Source organism: Carassius carassius, chromosome 36, assembly GCF_963082965.1.
Source record: "Carassius carassius chromosome 36, fCarCar2.1, whole genome shotgun sequence".
Taxonomy (NCBI): domain Eukaryota; kingdom Metazoa; phylum Chordata; class Actinopteri; order Cypriniformes; family Cyprinidae; genus Carassius; species Carassius carassius.
In genome coordinates, this window is record NC_081790.1 from 13,538,192 (window position 1) to 13,557,570 (window position 19,379).

General features: G+C 37.9%; 1 protein-coding gene across 13 annotated transcripts in view; it reads right to left on the reverse strand.

Moving 5' to 3' along the window:
* Positions 1 to 19,379, reverse strand: part of LOC132117226 (neural cell adhesion molecule 1-like) — a 239,123-nt gene that overhangs the window by 40,890 nt on the left and 178,854 nt on the right. For 8 of the 13 annotated variants that reach the window (XM_059526364.1, XM_059526368.1, XM_059526363.1 and 5 more), the window contains exons 9-13: positions 14,120 to 14,149; positions 7,428 to 7,578; positions 5,569 to 5,753; positions 3,963 to 4,059; positions 2,251 to 2,418 (exon numbers count right to left, since the gene is read on the reverse strand). In XM_059526364.1, the coding sequence (XP_059382347.1) occupies positions 2,251 to 2,418; positions 3,963 to 4,059; positions 5,569 to 5,753; positions 7,428 to 7,578; positions 14,120 to 14,149 (631 nt within the window). The remainder of the gene's footprint in view (positions 1 to 2,250; positions 2,419 to 3,962; positions 4,060 to 5,568; positions 5,754 to 7,427; positions 7,579 to 14,119; positions 14,150 to 19,379) is intronic. The other 5 variants (XM_059526367.1, XM_059526369.1, XM_059526365.1 and 2 more) reach the window with 1 other exon arrangement.

Genomic DNA, 19,379 nt, shown 5'->3' on the forward strand with positions numbered 1-19,379 from the left:
TAAATCTTGTGTAACACAGAAATGTCTTTACAGCAACTTTTGATTAATTTAATGCATCCTTGCTGAATCAAATAATTAATTTCTTAAAAGAAATATATTTTCACATACATATATATATATATATATATATATATATATATATATATACAGAACTGTTCAGAAAAAAACAGCACTCTTTCTCGCATTATATTGCTTTAGTCAAATACACTTTAGCTCAATATTAATTTACTGTTTATAACTATGTTTTCATTTAGGTTATAAATATGAAATGCTGTTTTCCATCATATCAAACTACCTTACAATTTAATTCCAAATGTTTTCAAATTTGTGCTGTTCGTGATTTTTTTGTACACGTTCAATCTGGTTCCTTGTGTTCGAGTCTGCTGCACGACTATCATACGCCAGTCTAATGCATTAGAGACCGACTGACAAAAGGTTGAGTGATCAAAAAGCCATTGGCTGAGCAGGGGTTTGAGTGTTAGGTGTCTGGTAGACTGCTTCGTGAAAGGCTGTGTTTGTGTCTGTGAGTTTTGTTCTGACGTATGTCCCAAGGAGGTCTGGCAGAGAGAGCAGACTGTCAGCAGTGAGCAAACTGACATCTCTCCCCCCACCTCCCCGTGAGACAGACACTACCCACAGACAAACAGAGCACATGTCAGCCTGTGACAACTGCTCTGAGCACTCTTATTTAGCATTCAAGTGAACCCTGTCCCTTTCCTACATTTGTGAATTCTATTTTTGGTCAACTCTTTATTGCCTTTCATGCTTGCCATGCAATATCGCCAATGAAAGAGTTTTTATGGCAGCGGGGAGGGTTATTTTGCCACAATTTGAAATGGCTAGCAGCTGTGGAAAGTGTTTAGTTGTTATGTTGACTACGGGAGGGTGGCTCTATGTGCATCAGACACTGCTGTTTACTTCTTAAAGTGTAATACAGCATCTTAACTAAGCAAGAAGCAACAAAGTGACAAGCAATAAAAGCTCTTCCATGTTAATCAAAATTCCTGTCCTAACCAGCTGCAACGGTGACAAGCAACACTACATGCTGTCAGTTGCACACAATGAAACCTCTCTGCACCAAAATTCAGCTCCTCATGTATGCTAAGCCTCAAACATGGACAAACCGCAGAGAGGCTGACTGTGGCATTTAAGAAACATCTGCTTTCAAATGACAAAACTGTGGAAGCCCATTTCTGCCCGAGAGTGCAGTTAATTAGTAACTTTATCTCACAGTTGTGACACTTTCTTGATTACAAATTTGATGTTATTGCAGCTTTATCATAAGTGTGCCCTTATACCTTAAATGTCACTTTATCCCAATATGTCACACAAAACTTGGCCATTGCAACTTTTTCTTGTAATATTTAGCAGTGTGATTCTGTATCTAACATTTGCAATTGAGTTTGTTGCTCATAACTGAAATGTGTCTTTGTCTTTGCAATACAAATTTACATCTCACAGCTGCATCTTTGTTACTCATAACTGTAATTGTAAATATAATTGTAAATGTGTATCTTATAATGTGACTTGATTTAACAATTCCAACTTTGTTACTCATAATTCTGACTTTATATGCCATAAAATGACTTTACATCTCGCAATTGCATTTTTGTTACTCGTAATTGCGACTTTATATACTATAGTATGACTTTATATCTCACAAATGTGACTTTACTACTCATAATTATGACTTTATACATCGGAATTGAGAATTTATATTGTGCAGTGTGACTTCATATCTCACAATGTGCCTATTTCCTATTTATAACTTTCTTTTTTCTTTTTTAACTCTGTCACGGAAACAAGCTTCGGTACAATTTCCTGAAGTTCCTCAAGGAAAACCATAAAAGGGCCATCTGGAATACACTACGCAGTGTGTTGCAAGTGCGAGAAAGTGTGCAAACACACACTGTTCTGATTGGCTGTGTTTTTATATTTTTGCTTTCAGCAAAGACAGAAAAATTGCTTGTCGCTGGAATCTTGCCGCATCACGTCTGCTTTAGGACAGTGTTTTTAAAAACAGTTGCATTAAAACAATATAACTGTTAAAATCCTTGCTCTAATACAATCATCTGAGAATCTGTGGTCATTTCAGTATAAAACAGTGCTATAAAAACAAGAGCCTGACCTTCACACAAATGAGGAAAAGCTTTTATAGCCTCCCAAAACCCTCATTTATCTTGTTTTCTCTCGCCATTGCTTCTAGTTCTGAATAAATGTTATTACAGTATGTGTGTGTTGGATACTTACCATCCCCAACTTCATACTCTCTGTCAGTCCAGTCTTGGCCTGCTATCCTCCATTCAGCCTTGTACTTGAGGATAGGCACTCCTCCACTGGAGGCAGGCTCATCAAACTCCACCATTGCTGTGCTGGAATAAGGCTGCACACGCTCGATAGAGGGGGCCGAAGGCACATCTAGAGAACACACACACGTTCTTATAGGCACACACTTGGAGGATAACTGCAGTACTGCTCCGCACACACATGCAGGGCACCACAAAAATGTGAGTGAGGCAATAGACAAACTGAAACAATGAAAAATTGTTATGGGCTTGGGGAATGGTTCACCAAGGGAACTGTTATTACAGTGGCCAGTACAGTTTTTCCCTGAAGCACGAGTAAAATATCTTTCAGACAAACCAAGATATTGTTTAAAGTGGTCATATCATGAGGAATCAAATTTTCCTTGAACTTCCGAGTTGAAAGAATTTGATGTACTATGAAAACATACTGTAACTTTCAGGAAAAAAAAGCAATCTCTAGGAACAAAGCTGCAAAAATTGCTTGTTCTAACCTTCTCCAACCTTCGGATATCAGACAGATACATCATTAGGAAAATTACTGTTTTCAAACAAGTTTCAAACACTCTCTTGTTTGGTGCCACTAGAGGCACCAAAATGCCACATTCTCCTTTAAATACGGGAATGTTTGCCAAAACTTGAACTGGCCCTGAGTGTATCTTTCAATTGTACATCCTCCTGAGGGACCCCAAAATTAGAAGCAAGAATCTCATATTTATTTGAGACCAGCGTCCTGATCATTTAAGTCCTTATTAAGATCTTAACGTTGAATTTCAGTGTGGATTGTTTCATAATCCTGTTAGAATGTAATGAAGGCTTTGCAAAGAAGCTGTTTTCGAAGGATGAGTCATCTGTAGACTGTATTGAATGTAAACAGCAAACCCCACACGTCTTCTCATTTCCAATACAATATGTGTGTTTTTATAAAAGTCTTAAAGGCACAGTAGCAAAAAAAAAAAAAACCTTCTGTTTAATGCTACAAGTCAGAACTGTGATAAAAATTGCTTTTTATTACTAAAAGGTTTACAACAACATAATTTATCCTCGGGGGGGAAATACTTATTTAAATACTTATATATAATATATATATAAAATTACCCGCCTTCCCTCACAGAACACATTTTTCTCAGTAAAACTCACTTTTAAAGAAATGAGACTTTATCATATAATGAAAAGTGTGGTGGCTATAAAGCCTGTGAGGTAGAAAAGAGGCGTGCACTCCTGCACCGCCTCATCGCATTGAGACTAAATAATCACCTCACTGCCTTCCACACCATTTCACATCTGCCCCACTTTACAGAGCACCAAAAATATCAGAGGCAGCGTCGCATTTAAACGTCAAATCTGCAGCCTGAAAATTATACCCTGCTGTTTTTATTACCCAAGAGTCTCAGCCTAAAAAATACAAGCGCAGGCTCTGATCTGGAGCTAAAACATCTCTGTCTGGGGGAGATTTACCTTTTGCATACCTGGTGGATTACGAATTGGTACCAAGGGGGATTTTAGAAGAGGTTTTTCTGTGTTAAAACACCATTTGTGAGAAAGGATGTGTGAATCGCTAATTAGAACCTTTAAATGACAATTTGTGCTTGATTCATGTTCACCATAGATGTAAAGTAGTTGCTATTTTGGTACATCATTCTGTAAACATTCACAAACCTGCTTGAACCAAAATGAATTCCTTTGACTCTGTGCCAATGACATTGGTAGCCGTACAGTTGTAACTGCCAAAGTCGTTCTGGGACTCCGGAGTGACCTGTGAGAGAAAAAAAGAAGCCATGTCAAGGCACCGCCTCTCTTTGGACCTAGCTACCATGACATAGACATTAGCTGGATAAGGGCAGCTCATTGCCATGGCAATGACAGTGACCTCCTATTCTGCACCGCTGGCAGTCACCTCGCTCGATAATTATTGAATGACAGAGAGAGTAAGAAAGAATGGAAGCGTACTGTCTCCATTAGCTCCAACTGCTTAGTAAAATGTGCCACGGGAACAGGGACAGTGACAGAGAACATTTCAAGCTTCACAGAACAGTCAAAAACAACCTCTCATGCGGTGCTGAACCACATATTTAAAGCCCCCTCACTGAGAACCACAAAACGAAGCCCTGCCCACAAGTGGTGACATCATGTTCAAGAATATTGCTGAAAATGTGTAAATATTTGATTGTGACAAAGGATAGCATTTCTAGAATGGGGTACTGATCTAAAAAGCATTCCTACAATGTTCTAAAAACACACTGTTAGGAAAATTGTGTTATTACTCTACTAAAGAGTGTTCTTTAAACTCTCTGAATGCTTCATCGGTATGCTGGAGTTATTTTAATGTGCTAAAAGAGCAACAGGTAATGTATGAAATGGGCTTTATGTAAATGTATCAAAAAGCTTTTATATAATGTATAAATCTCAATTTCAAAAAATGTATCCTTATGGTTACTTTTGTGGTCCATGGTCACAAATATCCAAAAGACTTTCTGCCTCTTGTCTTATTGTAAAAGAAAATTGCCATCAAAAGGCTCCTGGAGCATCTTTGCCTTAGCTCTGCTACATCATGTAAATCTGTGCATATTGTATTTGATTAGCTGTGCTGAATAATCATCAATAATCAATTTCTCGCGACTCTAATTTCATGCAGACTTTGTGTGGAATTAAAAAGTCAAGTTGCTCAGATGCTAATGTCCTATTATATAGAAAGCTCATAATGCTGATCTCAAATGGTTTCTATGGTTTGGTTTCAAATGAACCAAAATCTCACAAAACGTAATATTTGTTTCTGTACTTAGACGCAAGAAATTAAACATCATAATCTGTGTTTTTGCAAGACTCCAAAAACAATATGCTCCATGCGGGTCATTCACAATGCATCATTTTCCAGAAAGCAACTTAATTATCGTAATAAATGTTATCGGCCAGTTATACGAAAACAAAATCAAAAAGTCAAGCGAGTGGAGAAGTAAAATGACATGAATTGTTCTGCTACACAATAAAAACAAGTCATTATATTCTCAGTACTTGTGGGCTGATAAGGGTGGGTATGTGTGTATCAGAACTGAAGAACATAGGTTACTGGAAAGAAAAAACAATAATTACTGTGTTTTCTCAATGCAGTATTGACAGCCATGATTTAATATCAAATGCTACAGCGTGCTGGAGTATACTGAAAATGAGCTCAGAAGGCAATTATTAGTGTCAAACACGGCTTTAGTGTTGAAACTTTAATGAGGGGGCATCTAAAGGCTGATGGGTTTGAGCAGTGATGCCGTACCTCTAGAAAGCTGGCAGCAGGAGTGTTGTAGATCTTGATGTTGGTGGTATTAGCACTAGGCAACAGCTGGCCGTCACGGAACCACGAAACGGAGGCGCCTGGGTGAGCGAGGGCCTCGCAGGTGATGTTAGCCGGATTACCCTCCCAGGTGAACACCGCCGCAGGGCCTTGGATCTTTGGAGCATCTGTAATTATACACAGTGTCAGTGCAACCAACACATGGACTGTTCCAGAGAAAGACCTTGGGGCAAAAAATATGACGGCTTCCAGCTGGCATACATTAACTATCATCCCCTCAACCACCTTTCAGAATTGCAATTTCTGATATCTGCTCTTTTATCTGCTGTGATTGTTGCCCCCCTGATGTTCACTTCGGCTAACTAGACTGTCCACTCCAGGATTGATACATGCAGTTGAGTCATCACATTTCCCATGAAGCTGTTCTGATAAGACACATATCCACTCAAATCTTATCGCTATCTCAGGACCACAGACTGCAACACTGCTGCCGAGATAATGTCGGCACCCCAAAACATAATGTCTGTCTTCTGGACGAAACGGCCAATGAAATCTTATCCACAGCAGTGTCTGAAATGAATGTTGGCAAATGTAAGAATAAACTATTTCTAACTGGCTGCCAGCCTGAGACTTAATTTTTACTATGAGGCTGAGCTCAATTTCAATAAAACAACACATAAACAACCAAGCGAAAGAAAAGATGAATTTAAATGTAAACTTGAAGTAAAAGGTAGGAAATAAAAGCAATGTACAGTCATGCAAAACAGAATGGGATACTCTAACCCAAACTGTAAGTGTCTGAGCATGGGAGTGAACAATTTCATCTAGGATCATTTGAAGCAGACAAAGCACCTTTTCTTATCGCTAATTACTGCGAAATGCTCCGTGCACTCAACCAAGAAGCTGATTACTCACAAGCCGGGCTGTGGCAAACTGCTTTTCCACACAATTTCTATCAATTGCACATTGTGATGCTATCTCAGGAACAGGAGAAGATTTTTAGGGCAAGAAAAAATTAATCTAATTAGACTTTCATTGTACTCCAAGCTTCACTCCCTCCCACTTTTCTGAATTAGATTGTGGGAATGCTTAAAAATGCACAAGCAGATGAAAATAACTTTAAAGCTAGCTTTACTGTAATTCTCTACCTGGCAAATGGCACAAAAGTGCACTCAGCCAACTGCAGTAAACATAATCTGATCAAATAAGCATTTGCTCTCAAAATTGAGTTGTAAAAATGTGAAGATGGCAGTATTTCATTTCATATGAAGAGCTCTGAATGTAAGAAATAAGCCCAAAAGCTATAAAACACATTTGAGTATATGGCACTGTGATTTGAACTGAGCTTTTGGTGGAAAGCAAGTTTAATTTGTTTGAAACAGACAGATAAAAAAGCCCTCAAACCATCAACTCCTTCAAAAATAATTTCTGTTGTTAAATCAATCTTTTGCTATATACTCAAGAAAATAAGAAAAAATACTGATTGTTTCATAAAAAACATGAATGACATATGTCAATTCTTTACCCTGGTTCATGCAGGTCTGCTGGGTTTAATTGGTGGATTTACTGTTCATTTGGAAAAATGAGCTGCTTTTGTTTCTGACAAACAATAAAGTCTTAATGATTAAGTTAGCTAAAACCCTGGTGGTCTTATTTTTGGGTCCAGCATCCATTTCCTGCTGTTTTAGTAGCCAACAAAAGCTAGTAGCTGACAAAGATCAAAAGGAACATTGAAAAAATTACAGTCTGTCCACTTCATTGAGCTTTGACACACTTGCCTTGAACACAATAAGACAAATAACCTACAAAGGACAAAGAGAGAAGTTAGTGGATTAGCTTACAGCGCACTTCCAGGTACATGCTCTGGATGTCCTGACCAATGGAGTTGCGTGCAGTGCAGAGGTACTGGCCGGCATCGGTGAACTGCACGTATTTCAGAGTCAGAGAGGACACACGGGCATCACTGCGAACGATCACGTTACCATCCAGACTCTAGAAAAAGAGAAAGAGAGTAAGAAAAACATAAAGTATGTAAAATGCAAGTATGTGTGTTTTTTATACTCATCAAAGTTGCATTTATTTTATCAAAAATACAGAAAAAAACTGTAATAGTATGAAATATTATTACAATTTAAAACGATGTTTTACTATTTTGATATACATTAAAGCATAATTTATTCATCTTAGAAATTTCAGAAAAACTTTTTTGCTGCTTATTATTTTTTTGGAACCTGTAAATCCCCCCCCCCTTTTTTTAATAAAGAAATTAATATATATTTTTAGCAATGATTTGTTAAATGAGTAAAAAGTGCTAAAGAAAATATTTATATTCTGAATGAATGCTGTTCTTTTTAACTTTTAATTCATCAAAGAATCCTGAAAAAAGTATCACAGATTCCAAAATAAATATTAAGCAGCAAAAACTGACATTGATAATAAATCAGCATATTAGAATAATTTTTGAAAGACCATATGATACTGAAGACTGGAGTAATTGACAATGAAAATTCAAAATTGCACCACATAAATAAATTATTATATATATATATATATATATATATATATATATATATAAAAATTAAATTGTAATAACATTACTGGGTTTTATCCCCTGTATTTTTGATCATGTAGCCTTGATGGGCAGAAGAAACATCTTTAAAAACATTAAAATCTTACAGATCCCAAAATTTTGAACGACAGTGTATATTAGTCAAAGTTAAACCTAAATGCTAGTGCTAGGGGAAAAAGGTGGTCCTCATGAAAGTTTACACAAAAACTAACATATTATCAATATTGACTCACCCTCTTGCTGTTGCAAACCTGTATGACCTTCATATAGAGTATAAAAAACAAAAGACTACATTCTGACGACTTTTATATGTAACAGAAATGTAATATTCTCAAAGAAAATCTTGACATCCGGATCCATAGGTCCATTTGTGAATCTGAATCAACTGATTCACCAAAGAGATCTGAATCAAAAGAATGATTCAATCAAACCAAGTCAAGGTTTTCTTGTGAAAAACAATTTTAGGTTAGTCATACAGGTTTGGAAAGACACGAGAGAGACTAGATGATGACATTTTTATTATTTTTTTCATTGAAAAACAATCCATTTTTTTTGTTTATGTCATTCCTGCACACAACTACAGATGCCAGTCGAAGAGACTGCACGTCTTTGTGTTTCAGACTCTGTCTGGGGCTCAGGGGGGTATTTTAGGAGACAGTGAGGCAGGGATCAATAATGAAGTGGACCACACAGCAGGGGCCACTTTAAAGCCTTTTCTCCTCAAAGCCTGTTTAAACAGCACAGCTGGGACAATCTGCTAACAGTTTTACTCCCTGGCTCCATCCCGCTCTTTAGCTTGTACTGCGTTTACTCTGCTGCCCATCACTGGTAACTATAGTGATCTGAGATCCTATGGTTGGAGGGGCTTTGAATTCAGCAATCACTGCTAGTTCCAGCTGTTACAATGAAAAGCTGGCACGTTTTTCATCCCTGCTCTGTGCTGTTTGCATTTCAAAGCATTACTTGCTAGTTTTCTTGGTTGTTTCATTAGTTTTCAAAAGCAAATAAAAGGCCCTTCAGATCAGCTTCCAAAAGGAGCAAATTCACATCATTAACCCGTGATTACACATGCCTATCTGACATGAAATACTTTTGGAAAAGTTCAAATACTGTGCTGAGACGCGCTAAAACTATTTTCTACAGCATTTTGCTAATTCTTCCTGACTTCTTAAACATGCAGCTTTTATTAGCTCATGCTAATTGAGAAACCACATGGAATATTTGTACTTTTCGAATATCACATGACCATTTAGAATTAAGTGAAGGGGAAGTTTAAAAAGGTAATTATTAAAGAACCTACTGAAGCTGTAAGATGATACAAATAAAATTCTTGTTTTGTCATTAAAAAATCCACGAAAGCTTGTTTTTCCAAGAGCCATTTTTTTAAATCCTGAACTTTTTGTTTTTTTATTTTGAACCACAAGGTTAAAATGGAGATCTCTCAAGAGGTATTAATTTAATCAAGAAATTTGTCCTTCACCATATCTTATTGCGAATTAATAGATTTTAACATTATGTTTTTTCTTTTTCACCTTGAGACAAAATATTTTATATATTTAAACATATTCTTTATTTATTATTTCATATATAGTACACCCATACAATATTTATTTGGTTACACTTAATTGGCTACACATTTACAATCAAGCACCTTGAGAATGAAACTCTCATATGTTACCCATACATTAGTGACTGACACTTGCGGGTTCGACTTCGTTATCTTCAAAAGAAGAAATCAAACGGAAATCCACAGATTAATGACACCCATGTAATTTACAAGAAAATTAATAGACTGAGCGAATCTGACTTGCATAATGTGACCCATGTTAATCAGAGAGTGCAGCCTCTTCCGTGACACGTTTAAATAGATTTATTAGTCAGGCCAGCTGACACCGTATTACTCAGTGAACAAATACAACTCCTGCGCTGAGGCTAACGGCCACAATATTCACAAGGATACCCATTCCCATTCAACACGAACGGTCATTTAGAGAGAAAAAGTGTAGCTGTCACAGCCTGATATCAACAATAAGCACTGCTGACATTCACAAGCAGTATTCAGTGCAGCAGAATGAATGAAATAAGCCCAGGAGAGCTAGATGTGCTCTACATTTTTCGTGCTTAGCCAAGCGTACTTTGTTTTACCTGCACGACAATGATGCTAATGCATGTACATGCATTCTGAATGAAATATGGGCTGCTGTTTTGAGCATCGAATAACTCACCGCAAACTGCTCAGTATATGTTTCACATTTTTCTTTTAGTGAAGGGACTGCAAAACGTGAACATTAGCGTGCACCTTTCATCAGTGCCACAGACGGTCCCCAGACAGCGAGTGAAGACAGCTGGGCAAATAAGATGTTTCTGAAACCTGCAGTGGCACTTCATTTATAAAGTGCCTGTTCAATGGTCAGTGAGAAAATATGACTGCGGAGCGGAATGGAGTGTACGCGGCGCTGAAATCCAATCAATTCACAAACTTGATTTAAGGTGTGGTGGCTTAGTCACGATCTGAGGTATTGAGTGCTTTAAGTAACAACCAGGGTCTCGACCATAAATTCCATCCTGCTTGTGCCTCACGTTCAGAGGGCTGTTAGTATGCAGGGCTGTCGAGCGAGTCACCTCCCGTTGCATAGTAATTGACAGTAAGCCGCATATGCAGAATGTCTCCTTTTTTATGTGCGTACGTAGGGTCGGTCGCATATAAACCCTCACAATTTCTTTGAACGTTAACCTTGAAAGCTTCCGGCAAATCACTTTGCGCCTCTACCTCCTCATCTGTTGTCAAATTTAGTAGAAAACAGTAGGGAGGAAGAGACAGAGAACATTTCGGCTTAGGTTTCAGCACTGAAATGCAATCACTGGCCTTTGCGCATCTTATCTCCTAATAGAGAACGTAGGAAGCCACATTCTGCCCATCCGTTTCTCCTGAAAGAGCAGACAACCAACGGCGGAACAGAATCAGAGCTCACATTCAAGGTCTTATGTGTGAACGAAATGTATTTCTTCTTTTCCCTCGGGAGAAAATAGTAGGTGACGGATATCATATTGTATGACTGCACTGACAAAGAGACAATGTCAGTAAAAAAGCTGTTGCTGGGAAAAGCGAGTCAAACGGTGTCCTGCACTTCAAATTTCACGCTAACAAGAACTGGAAGAGCACTTTAGCACAGACAAGATGGATCACAGTGTGTCTAAATGCGGAAGGGAATAAATCTGAACTTTTGATAAAAATGGCCTATCTTGGATAGACGTGTTGAGAAATAGTTGCCCTGAGGTGGACTGCGGCAGTTACATTCGAGACGATCCAAGATTGAATTTGGTCAAGGTCACATACTGTACATGCATACCTATGTATATGTACGCATGTACGATGTATCATCGATTAAAAAACAGCATCTATAATTCAACACATTTATGAATAAACAACTTGAGAAGTACAGATCTTTACAAATCTTTTAATGATCGCTTAGAAGACAGAAAGTCTAAAATCTAAAATGGTGAATTTATTTATAAATTAAATAACCAAAAAGTTGTTTGTACTCGTTCTATGGCTGAACTGAATTATATAAGGAGAAGCACTATTGATTCCACAGTGTGAAAATAATGTTTCACTCACTGATTTGTGTGCACATACACAATTGTTTTAATCACAATAAAATCAGTTCCATAAAATAAAATAGATTCCATGAAAACCATATTTGTACATTTCAAAAGTTGATGTAGTAGTACATCTTAAAAGAGGTTCTGCGTTGCATTATTCTGCATTTTATTGAAATGAACTGTTATTCAGCAATAACATTAAAATGATCAAAACTAACAGTAAAGACTAATTTAATAAAAAGAAATGCTGTTCTTTTAAATGTTCCATTCATCAATTAAAAAAAAAATATCACAACTATCCAAAAAATATTCACATATATTAAGAAAGACAAGTAAAATAATAAGGAATAAATGATATTTTAAAACATATTAAAATAGAAAATAGTTATTTTTAAATTGTAATGGCATTTTTTATATATATATAGAATATTAATGTTTTTACTGTACTTTTGATCAAATAAATGCAGCATCAGGCATGAATGAGAATAAGCGACTTCTTAAAAAACAAACAAACCTTACTGACCCAAAAATACCACATGGTAGATATATGTAAGTAGAAAAATTTATAAAATAATACTGAAATCTTGGTGGCAGTACACACTCATTTAAAAAAAAAAAGAAAGAAAAAAGTTATTTTTTTAAATATCTGAAAAATATAAATGACTGGCCTAATCTTGCATGATTATTAGATACAACCCATTAAAACTGATTTAATTTTGTATGTGCATGTCTGAAAAGCAGGCCTGTAATTAAATTGAGCTGTAGATGGTTTTTTTAGGCTGAACTTTGTGCTTATGTTTGATTGTAGAGGGCATATTAAAGCTATTAAAGTTTCCAGCTGTGTGCATCGAGTGGTTTTCTCTTTTTCCTATTAAAATTCATAACTGATTAGTAGTAGCAACATAATAGACAGCGGCAGGTCCGTTTACATTTCAAGTATCTGATACACATCACACATCCATTTTCTTTTTGTTCTACCTGTATGCATTCACTAAAGACATAACCGATTGTGTTTACATTAACACCTAGGCATGATGAGCATTTCAAATAAGACAAGCATTTGACCGTTCGCGCCTGTAGCGTTACTGCCAGGCACGAGTGCACTTCACAGAGCACACGCACAGTACGTGAGAGCATTGAAAAGCAGCCGCCTGTCAGTCACACAACACTTGAGTCAGTACTGTAATCATGAATTTTTAGTTTAAAGTATCAACACAGTACTGCAGACTCTTAATTATTCCAAAACTTATAATAAAGTAATTTCCATGCCTTTGACTCTGGAAAAAAAGCGCACGTGTAAAGAACCATGGTGCTTTTTATCTGTACTCCTGAGGATTAAAAACATGAAGTGATGTGTGGGCAATCCCATAACTGTGGCCTTTCATCTCAGCAGATCAGATAAACAGACCTTCCCACACAATCCATATGCAACTGAATCATTCTTAATCAGCAATGCAGTCACTGATGAATTCTCTCTCTGACAGATGAATAAAGCGAGAGTCTTACATTTCAGAGTCAAGCATGGAATCACTTGCTCATATTGAGCATCTACAGCTAAAGTCAACATGAAATCACCATTAACCTATTTGCTTTCTTCTTTGTAATCTGTAATCACAATGTACTTTTTTTTTCCATTGACATCACTATAATGTTAACCGACAGGCGACATTTTCACAAACATTTGGCCTGCTTTTTCCAATCCAGTCAACTCCCGATGGATAAAAAACAGACCCATCCTACATTTTCATCATTAAATGTCCTATTTAACACAAATGTGCAACATTATAGAAGTAAAATGGGTTTTACGTTGACTTTAAAGTTACTGCAATCATCTCTGACATGTGGCGTTTGAGTTTATTCAGTAAGGGTTAGTATATTTATGTTAACAGAGGCTTGTGTTGTCTGAATCTGGAGTTGGTTATATGTGTTAGTGTCTCCTTTAGTGCTGCTACATTCCCCTGTCTGAGTCTATGGGAGAACACTGAGTGTTGGCTCATGCTCTAAAGAAGTACCTGGGATGTTTCAACCCCTGAACACCCTGTCTTTATATTCTTCCTCAATCCCTTGAGAAAGTTTTTCTGAGGATAATTCGTAAAGGAAAACAGGTCAGCTGAGAAAGGTGAAAAAAAACTACAACAACTTCATAGGTTAAAAAGACTAAATAGGATCTTCCCCATTTCTGTTGACAGAAGCTATCCAGAAAAATAATGAGCAATATGCTGTAAAGAAATGAAGAAATGTGTGTGTGTGTGTGTCTACAGGATTTTAAGGGAAGAAGAGAGCCAACACTTGATGTTCTGCCGTGATAAAGAGCTTCTCTAGGATTAGTGAACATCCTGGCTACATGTGGAGCAGCCCTACCTTGTGTTTCTCAGGTCGAGTCCATGAAGCCTGGAAGGACAAACCCATAAAGCAAAACATGGCAGAAATAAAAATAAATAAATAAAAAAAACCAGCAGGCGGTCAGTTAGATCATTCACTCACGTTACGTTATTTAGAGAAGACAGCTTGTAAAGCTCCAAGTTGACAACTTGTTTTTATTAAGACAAATTAAAGACAAATATTTTTATTAATTGAACCAGACTCACAGGGAACAGATTTCTGAATGATTACTTATTTTATGTTTTTGTTATGTATTTTATCATTTTATTTGTAGTTAATAAAATATAATTATTTGTGTGTGTGTATATATATATATATATATATATATATATATATATATTTGTGTGTGTGTGTGTGTGTGTTTGTGTTTATTAATGTATATATGTCATTATAAAATAAACACTATATATGACCTTGAACTGACCTTGCTATGACCAGAGCGTGATACTAGTTCAGAGGCACATAATCACAACGTTATCAAGTGTGACAAATCATTTTTTAACATGAACAACAATCAAACTGCACGGAAAAGGACACATTTAGCTGCAGGCTGGGAAATCAAATGACTACAACATGAGTGGATGCTCAGACACCCAGGTGCAATGCTCCAGGTGACACATGCATATGATTTTGCAAATGATGTGAAAAGTCAGCCCCCCACCCCACATGCTGACAAGCCATCTAAATGCCACACTACATCAATAATTAAGAACACAATAGGTATACACATGAAATGATGCACACCTTGAAACTGTGTTGAAGAGTGCATCAGTCGGCCGAGATCTACTACCTGTGATGCTAACTGTGATCACCACATTCATTTTGCCTATGTCCCATAAGTCACAGGCAGCAGCTTTGAGCCATAACGAGAGCCATTCTTCCATTTGACAACACAGATCCCTTTATTCTTTGAATGGGACAGTGATGAGTAGTTTTCAGTGAAGGTTTTTATACCTTCCACTCATTTGTTAATCTAAAATCAATCAATGACATTGCCAGCTGGAATTGCATCGCCGAGAATTTGCATGACTCACAATAGAGGCTGTTGAAGACGTGACTCGAACCGCTGATAAATCAAACAGACGTGAATAGCAGTCAACCTACCTATTTGACTTATGACACAGCGACAGCGATTCAATGAAAGCTTGCTCTTCACGAAAGCAGCATTCTATTATTTTGACTGCTAATCACACAATTTGGTTAAAAGCGAATCTGCCGCAGACAAGTGGGATTTCAGGATGCATTATCAAATCTGACACTGATCAAGCAGAATAATGACATTTGTGATTAAAGAAACTACTTGTAGTCTGCTGAGTTCCAGCTAAATATTTAAACCCATTTGGCTCTCATGAACAAAGGACATGATTTTTAAAACGGCTCAAGCGTTTGTCTAAGCAAATCAATTGAGCTGTTTGTCGGATAACAGCTAAAAGCAGTCTGATGGAGCCAAAGTTTTGACTAACTACATCTGTCTGGTCTACTTTGCAGTTTATTCTAACAAAGAACTGTCACGTTCGGTGTTATGGAAAACACAGGAGAGAGAACCAATTGCGGGTATGTATTTATTAAAGGGGCAATCCAAAGAATAAACAGTCCAGGCAGGGGTCGATATCCAACAAATCCAAACATAAACAAAACACGAAGACACCACCTAGTGGAAACCCAGGGAACACAACCCAGACACTGTGACAAGAACTGTCCAATTAGAGAGGAGGAGATTGTTTGACTATATATAAAGTGATAAATCACACTTTGTTTACTTTTTGTCTGCCAATTAGGAGCAGGTATATTTAAAATATTTAATAGCACAATAATTATGGGTTATTTTGTTACTTATAAGCACTGTATAAACAATGCATCTTTACTATGCATCTCAAACCAAACCTGGTTAACTTTGATTATTGATTACAGTATCTCTCAAAAGCCCATTAGTTTTCCCTTTTCTGTTCGATTTGCATTAGACTGTGGGCAGAATCTACAGAAAAAGACCATCAAGCACAGTGTTAGATACCAAAACCTTAGCCGTCCTGCAAAGAGTCCATCTGAATTTACAGGCCACACTTGTATTAAAGTGGCTTGACATCCTTTCTTCCACTATTGATTTAATTACTCGCCCACTGACAGCTTGTCAAAAGGTTACAGGGGGTTAAAACCTTGTGTTTGCCACCTGCTTCAGCTATCTTGGCAGCTCAACCCTCTTCTCTTAAAAACAATCCTGGTCACGGACTCTCTTGTTGACCTTTAAAACGAAACCTCTGGCTTATTGCACTCTGCATGCATATAAACAGCTTCGGGATGACACTGATCTGTAAAGAGCAGCAAGATTATCTGTCCATTGTTAAATCCAAGAATAAAAATTAAGGGTCACATATAAAAAAAAAAATCTAATCTTAAAAGTTCCCCCCTCCCTCAAGGTGAACATGGTTATCCTGGCAGGGTGTGTTATAATGATTCTGAGTGCACAGACACAGTCTGCCTAAAAATTAGAAGCGTCATAGAAAGGACTGTATTGACCTCAGATCAGCAGGGGTGCCATTAAGAGACTATCATTAGAGAAAGCAGATTGGATCTGGACTCCACTATAAGTTAGCAGCCCTGAAATGCCTTTTTTGATTGTGTGATTCATACAGTAGCGGTGTCAAGGACAGCTCACTAGGTCCCAGTGAGAGCGGCTTAAATGATAAATGAAGGGGCAGTGACTCCACAGAAACGTTCTCATCTTCACTTAATGTTAAGTCCCTTGACTCAGTACTTGGGAATGTGATTTTCAGTGTGTAACACTCACAATGAGTAGCTATTGTTTTTAAAGGGACAGTTCACACAAAATTCTAAGATTCTATCATTTTTACTCTATACTCAATATCATTCTCAACCCATATTCTGTTGCAAATAATTTTGAATAACCTTATATATATATACAAAATATATACAATATACAATGACGTAAATATATTTTGACTTGAATGACAGTTCATGTAGATGTAACCACCCAAAGCAAATTTTACGTATTTATTTATTTGTTGTTTTTTTGCCATATTTGATTTGAAAGTGAATCTTGATGTGAAGTGGATATGAAGGTAAGTAATGGCTTGCTACTTACATCCATAGCAATTGTAAGGCCTAAAAAGTCGGGATATAGTGAATCATATGGATCGTATGGCTTTATTTTAACATGTTTTGGTCCATTTTGGACTAGGTAGATGTAATTGTAAACTCTCATTGTATCAAATTAAAAAAAAAATCTCATTTTGTGTCCCACTATAAAAAACAACAACAAAGAGGTTTGAAGCAACATGAGGGTGCGCAGATGATTACAGAACTTTAATTTCCTTTAATGGCCTTTACTTCTGGATGAACGATCAAAAACATGCCTCCTATGTCAGAACATGCTGTCTCTGTAAACTCTCATGCCATAACCATTCATCCAACAGGCAGAACGGAAAACAGACAGAGAATCTTCAATCATTAATAGCAGTTTAGAATCTGGCATTATGCCAGAATGTTTAAAGCATGGTTAGGGTTTACGCACTGTTCAAAAAACTGAATCAGGACTCATCAGTTTTAACAAACTTTAGGACCATTTCTAATCTGCCTTTTATCTCCAAGATTCAGGAAAAAAGCGGATAATTTAATGTTTGAAATATTTCAGTCAGGTTTCGTAAATGCCATTCTACCAAGACTGCACTTTTGAAGGTACTTAATGATATGTTATTATCATGTGATTCCGGTGATTTTGTTGTACTTGTGCTCTTAGATTTGATGGCCTCTTTCAATACAGTCGATTACGCTGTTCTTATTGATCGTTTAGAACATTGCGTTGATTTAAGAGGTGTTGCTCTTTTGCAAATAGGAGTTTTTCAGTCAAGATGGGTGAACATTACTTAAGTAACCTGTGTGGTTCCCCAGGGTTCTATTTGGCTTCTTTGCTCTTTTCTCTCTCCACCTTGGCTTGATTTTTAGAAAACATGGTTTGTCATTTCACTGTTATGCGGATGACACCCAGGTTTATTTGCCTGTCAAACGCAATTCTGTGGATCTTGAGTCTCTTATGGCATGTTTGGCAGATGTGAAAACTTGGCTTTCATTAAACATTTTAGTCTTCAATGAAAAGAAAACTGTTTTTAGTCTGTATGAATTTTCAAATTTCCTGAAACTGAATTTGGGTGGGATGTCTCTGTGTTTGAAATCATGGGTAAAAAACGTCTCTAGGTTACGTATGTAACCCTAGTTCCTCGAGGGAACGAGACGCTGCGTCGAAGCGCTTTGGGGAACGCGTTCAGCGTACGCGACTCTGAATATCGTGTGTAATCAGTCCAATGGAAGGGCGTGACGTCACCGACGTGGTGACGTAAGCGACCAGGAAGCTATAAAAGCACGTGCCACGCAGCTGGCGTCATCTTCGAGTACCAGCAAGCGCCGGCAGGGGTGCCGGGGGTATGGCTCCGAGACGCAGCGTCTCGTTCCCTCGAGGAACTAGGGTTACATACGTAACCTAGAGACGTTCCTCTTCAGGAACTCGAGCTGCGTCGAAGCGCTTTGGGGAACGAGTCCTAACGCCGCCAGACTACCAAACCCCTGCCTGGTGTGTATCCGAAGAGCACAGCTCAGGACAGGAGGACAGAAGCGCCTGGAGTGACTGGCATATCTAGGCCATAGAACCTAACAAATGTAGAGGGCGTGGACCACCCCGCAGCGTTGCAGATGTCCAGGATGGATACACCTGCTAAGAAGGCCTTAGAGGCCGCCATACCCCGAGTAGAGTGAGCCTTGGCTCCCGACAGCGGGGGACGACCAGAGGACTCATAGGTGACGTTGATAGCCTCGACTATCCAACGACTAATAGACTGCTTAGAAGCAGGAGAACCCCTCTTGGGGGGACCGTAGCACACAAGCAATTGGTCAGTTTTTCTCCACAGGGCAGCTCTGTGGACGTATGCGTCCAGTGCTCGAACCGGACACATACAGTTTAGCTTCGCCTGGTCGGGCTCCCGAAAAGGAGGAGGACAGAAGGCCTGCAGCACTACAGGTCGAGGTGTAACAGAGGGAACCTTGGGAACATATCCCGCTCGAGGGTATATGAACGCTTTAGTCATGCCTGGTGCAAACTCAAGATAAGAAGGGGCCACCGAGAGGGCCTGAAGATCTCCTACTCTCCGCAGAGAGGTAATAGCCAACAGAAAAGAGGTTTTAAGTGTGAGATGTCTGTCTGAGATATCTTGAATAGTTTCAAAGGGGGGTT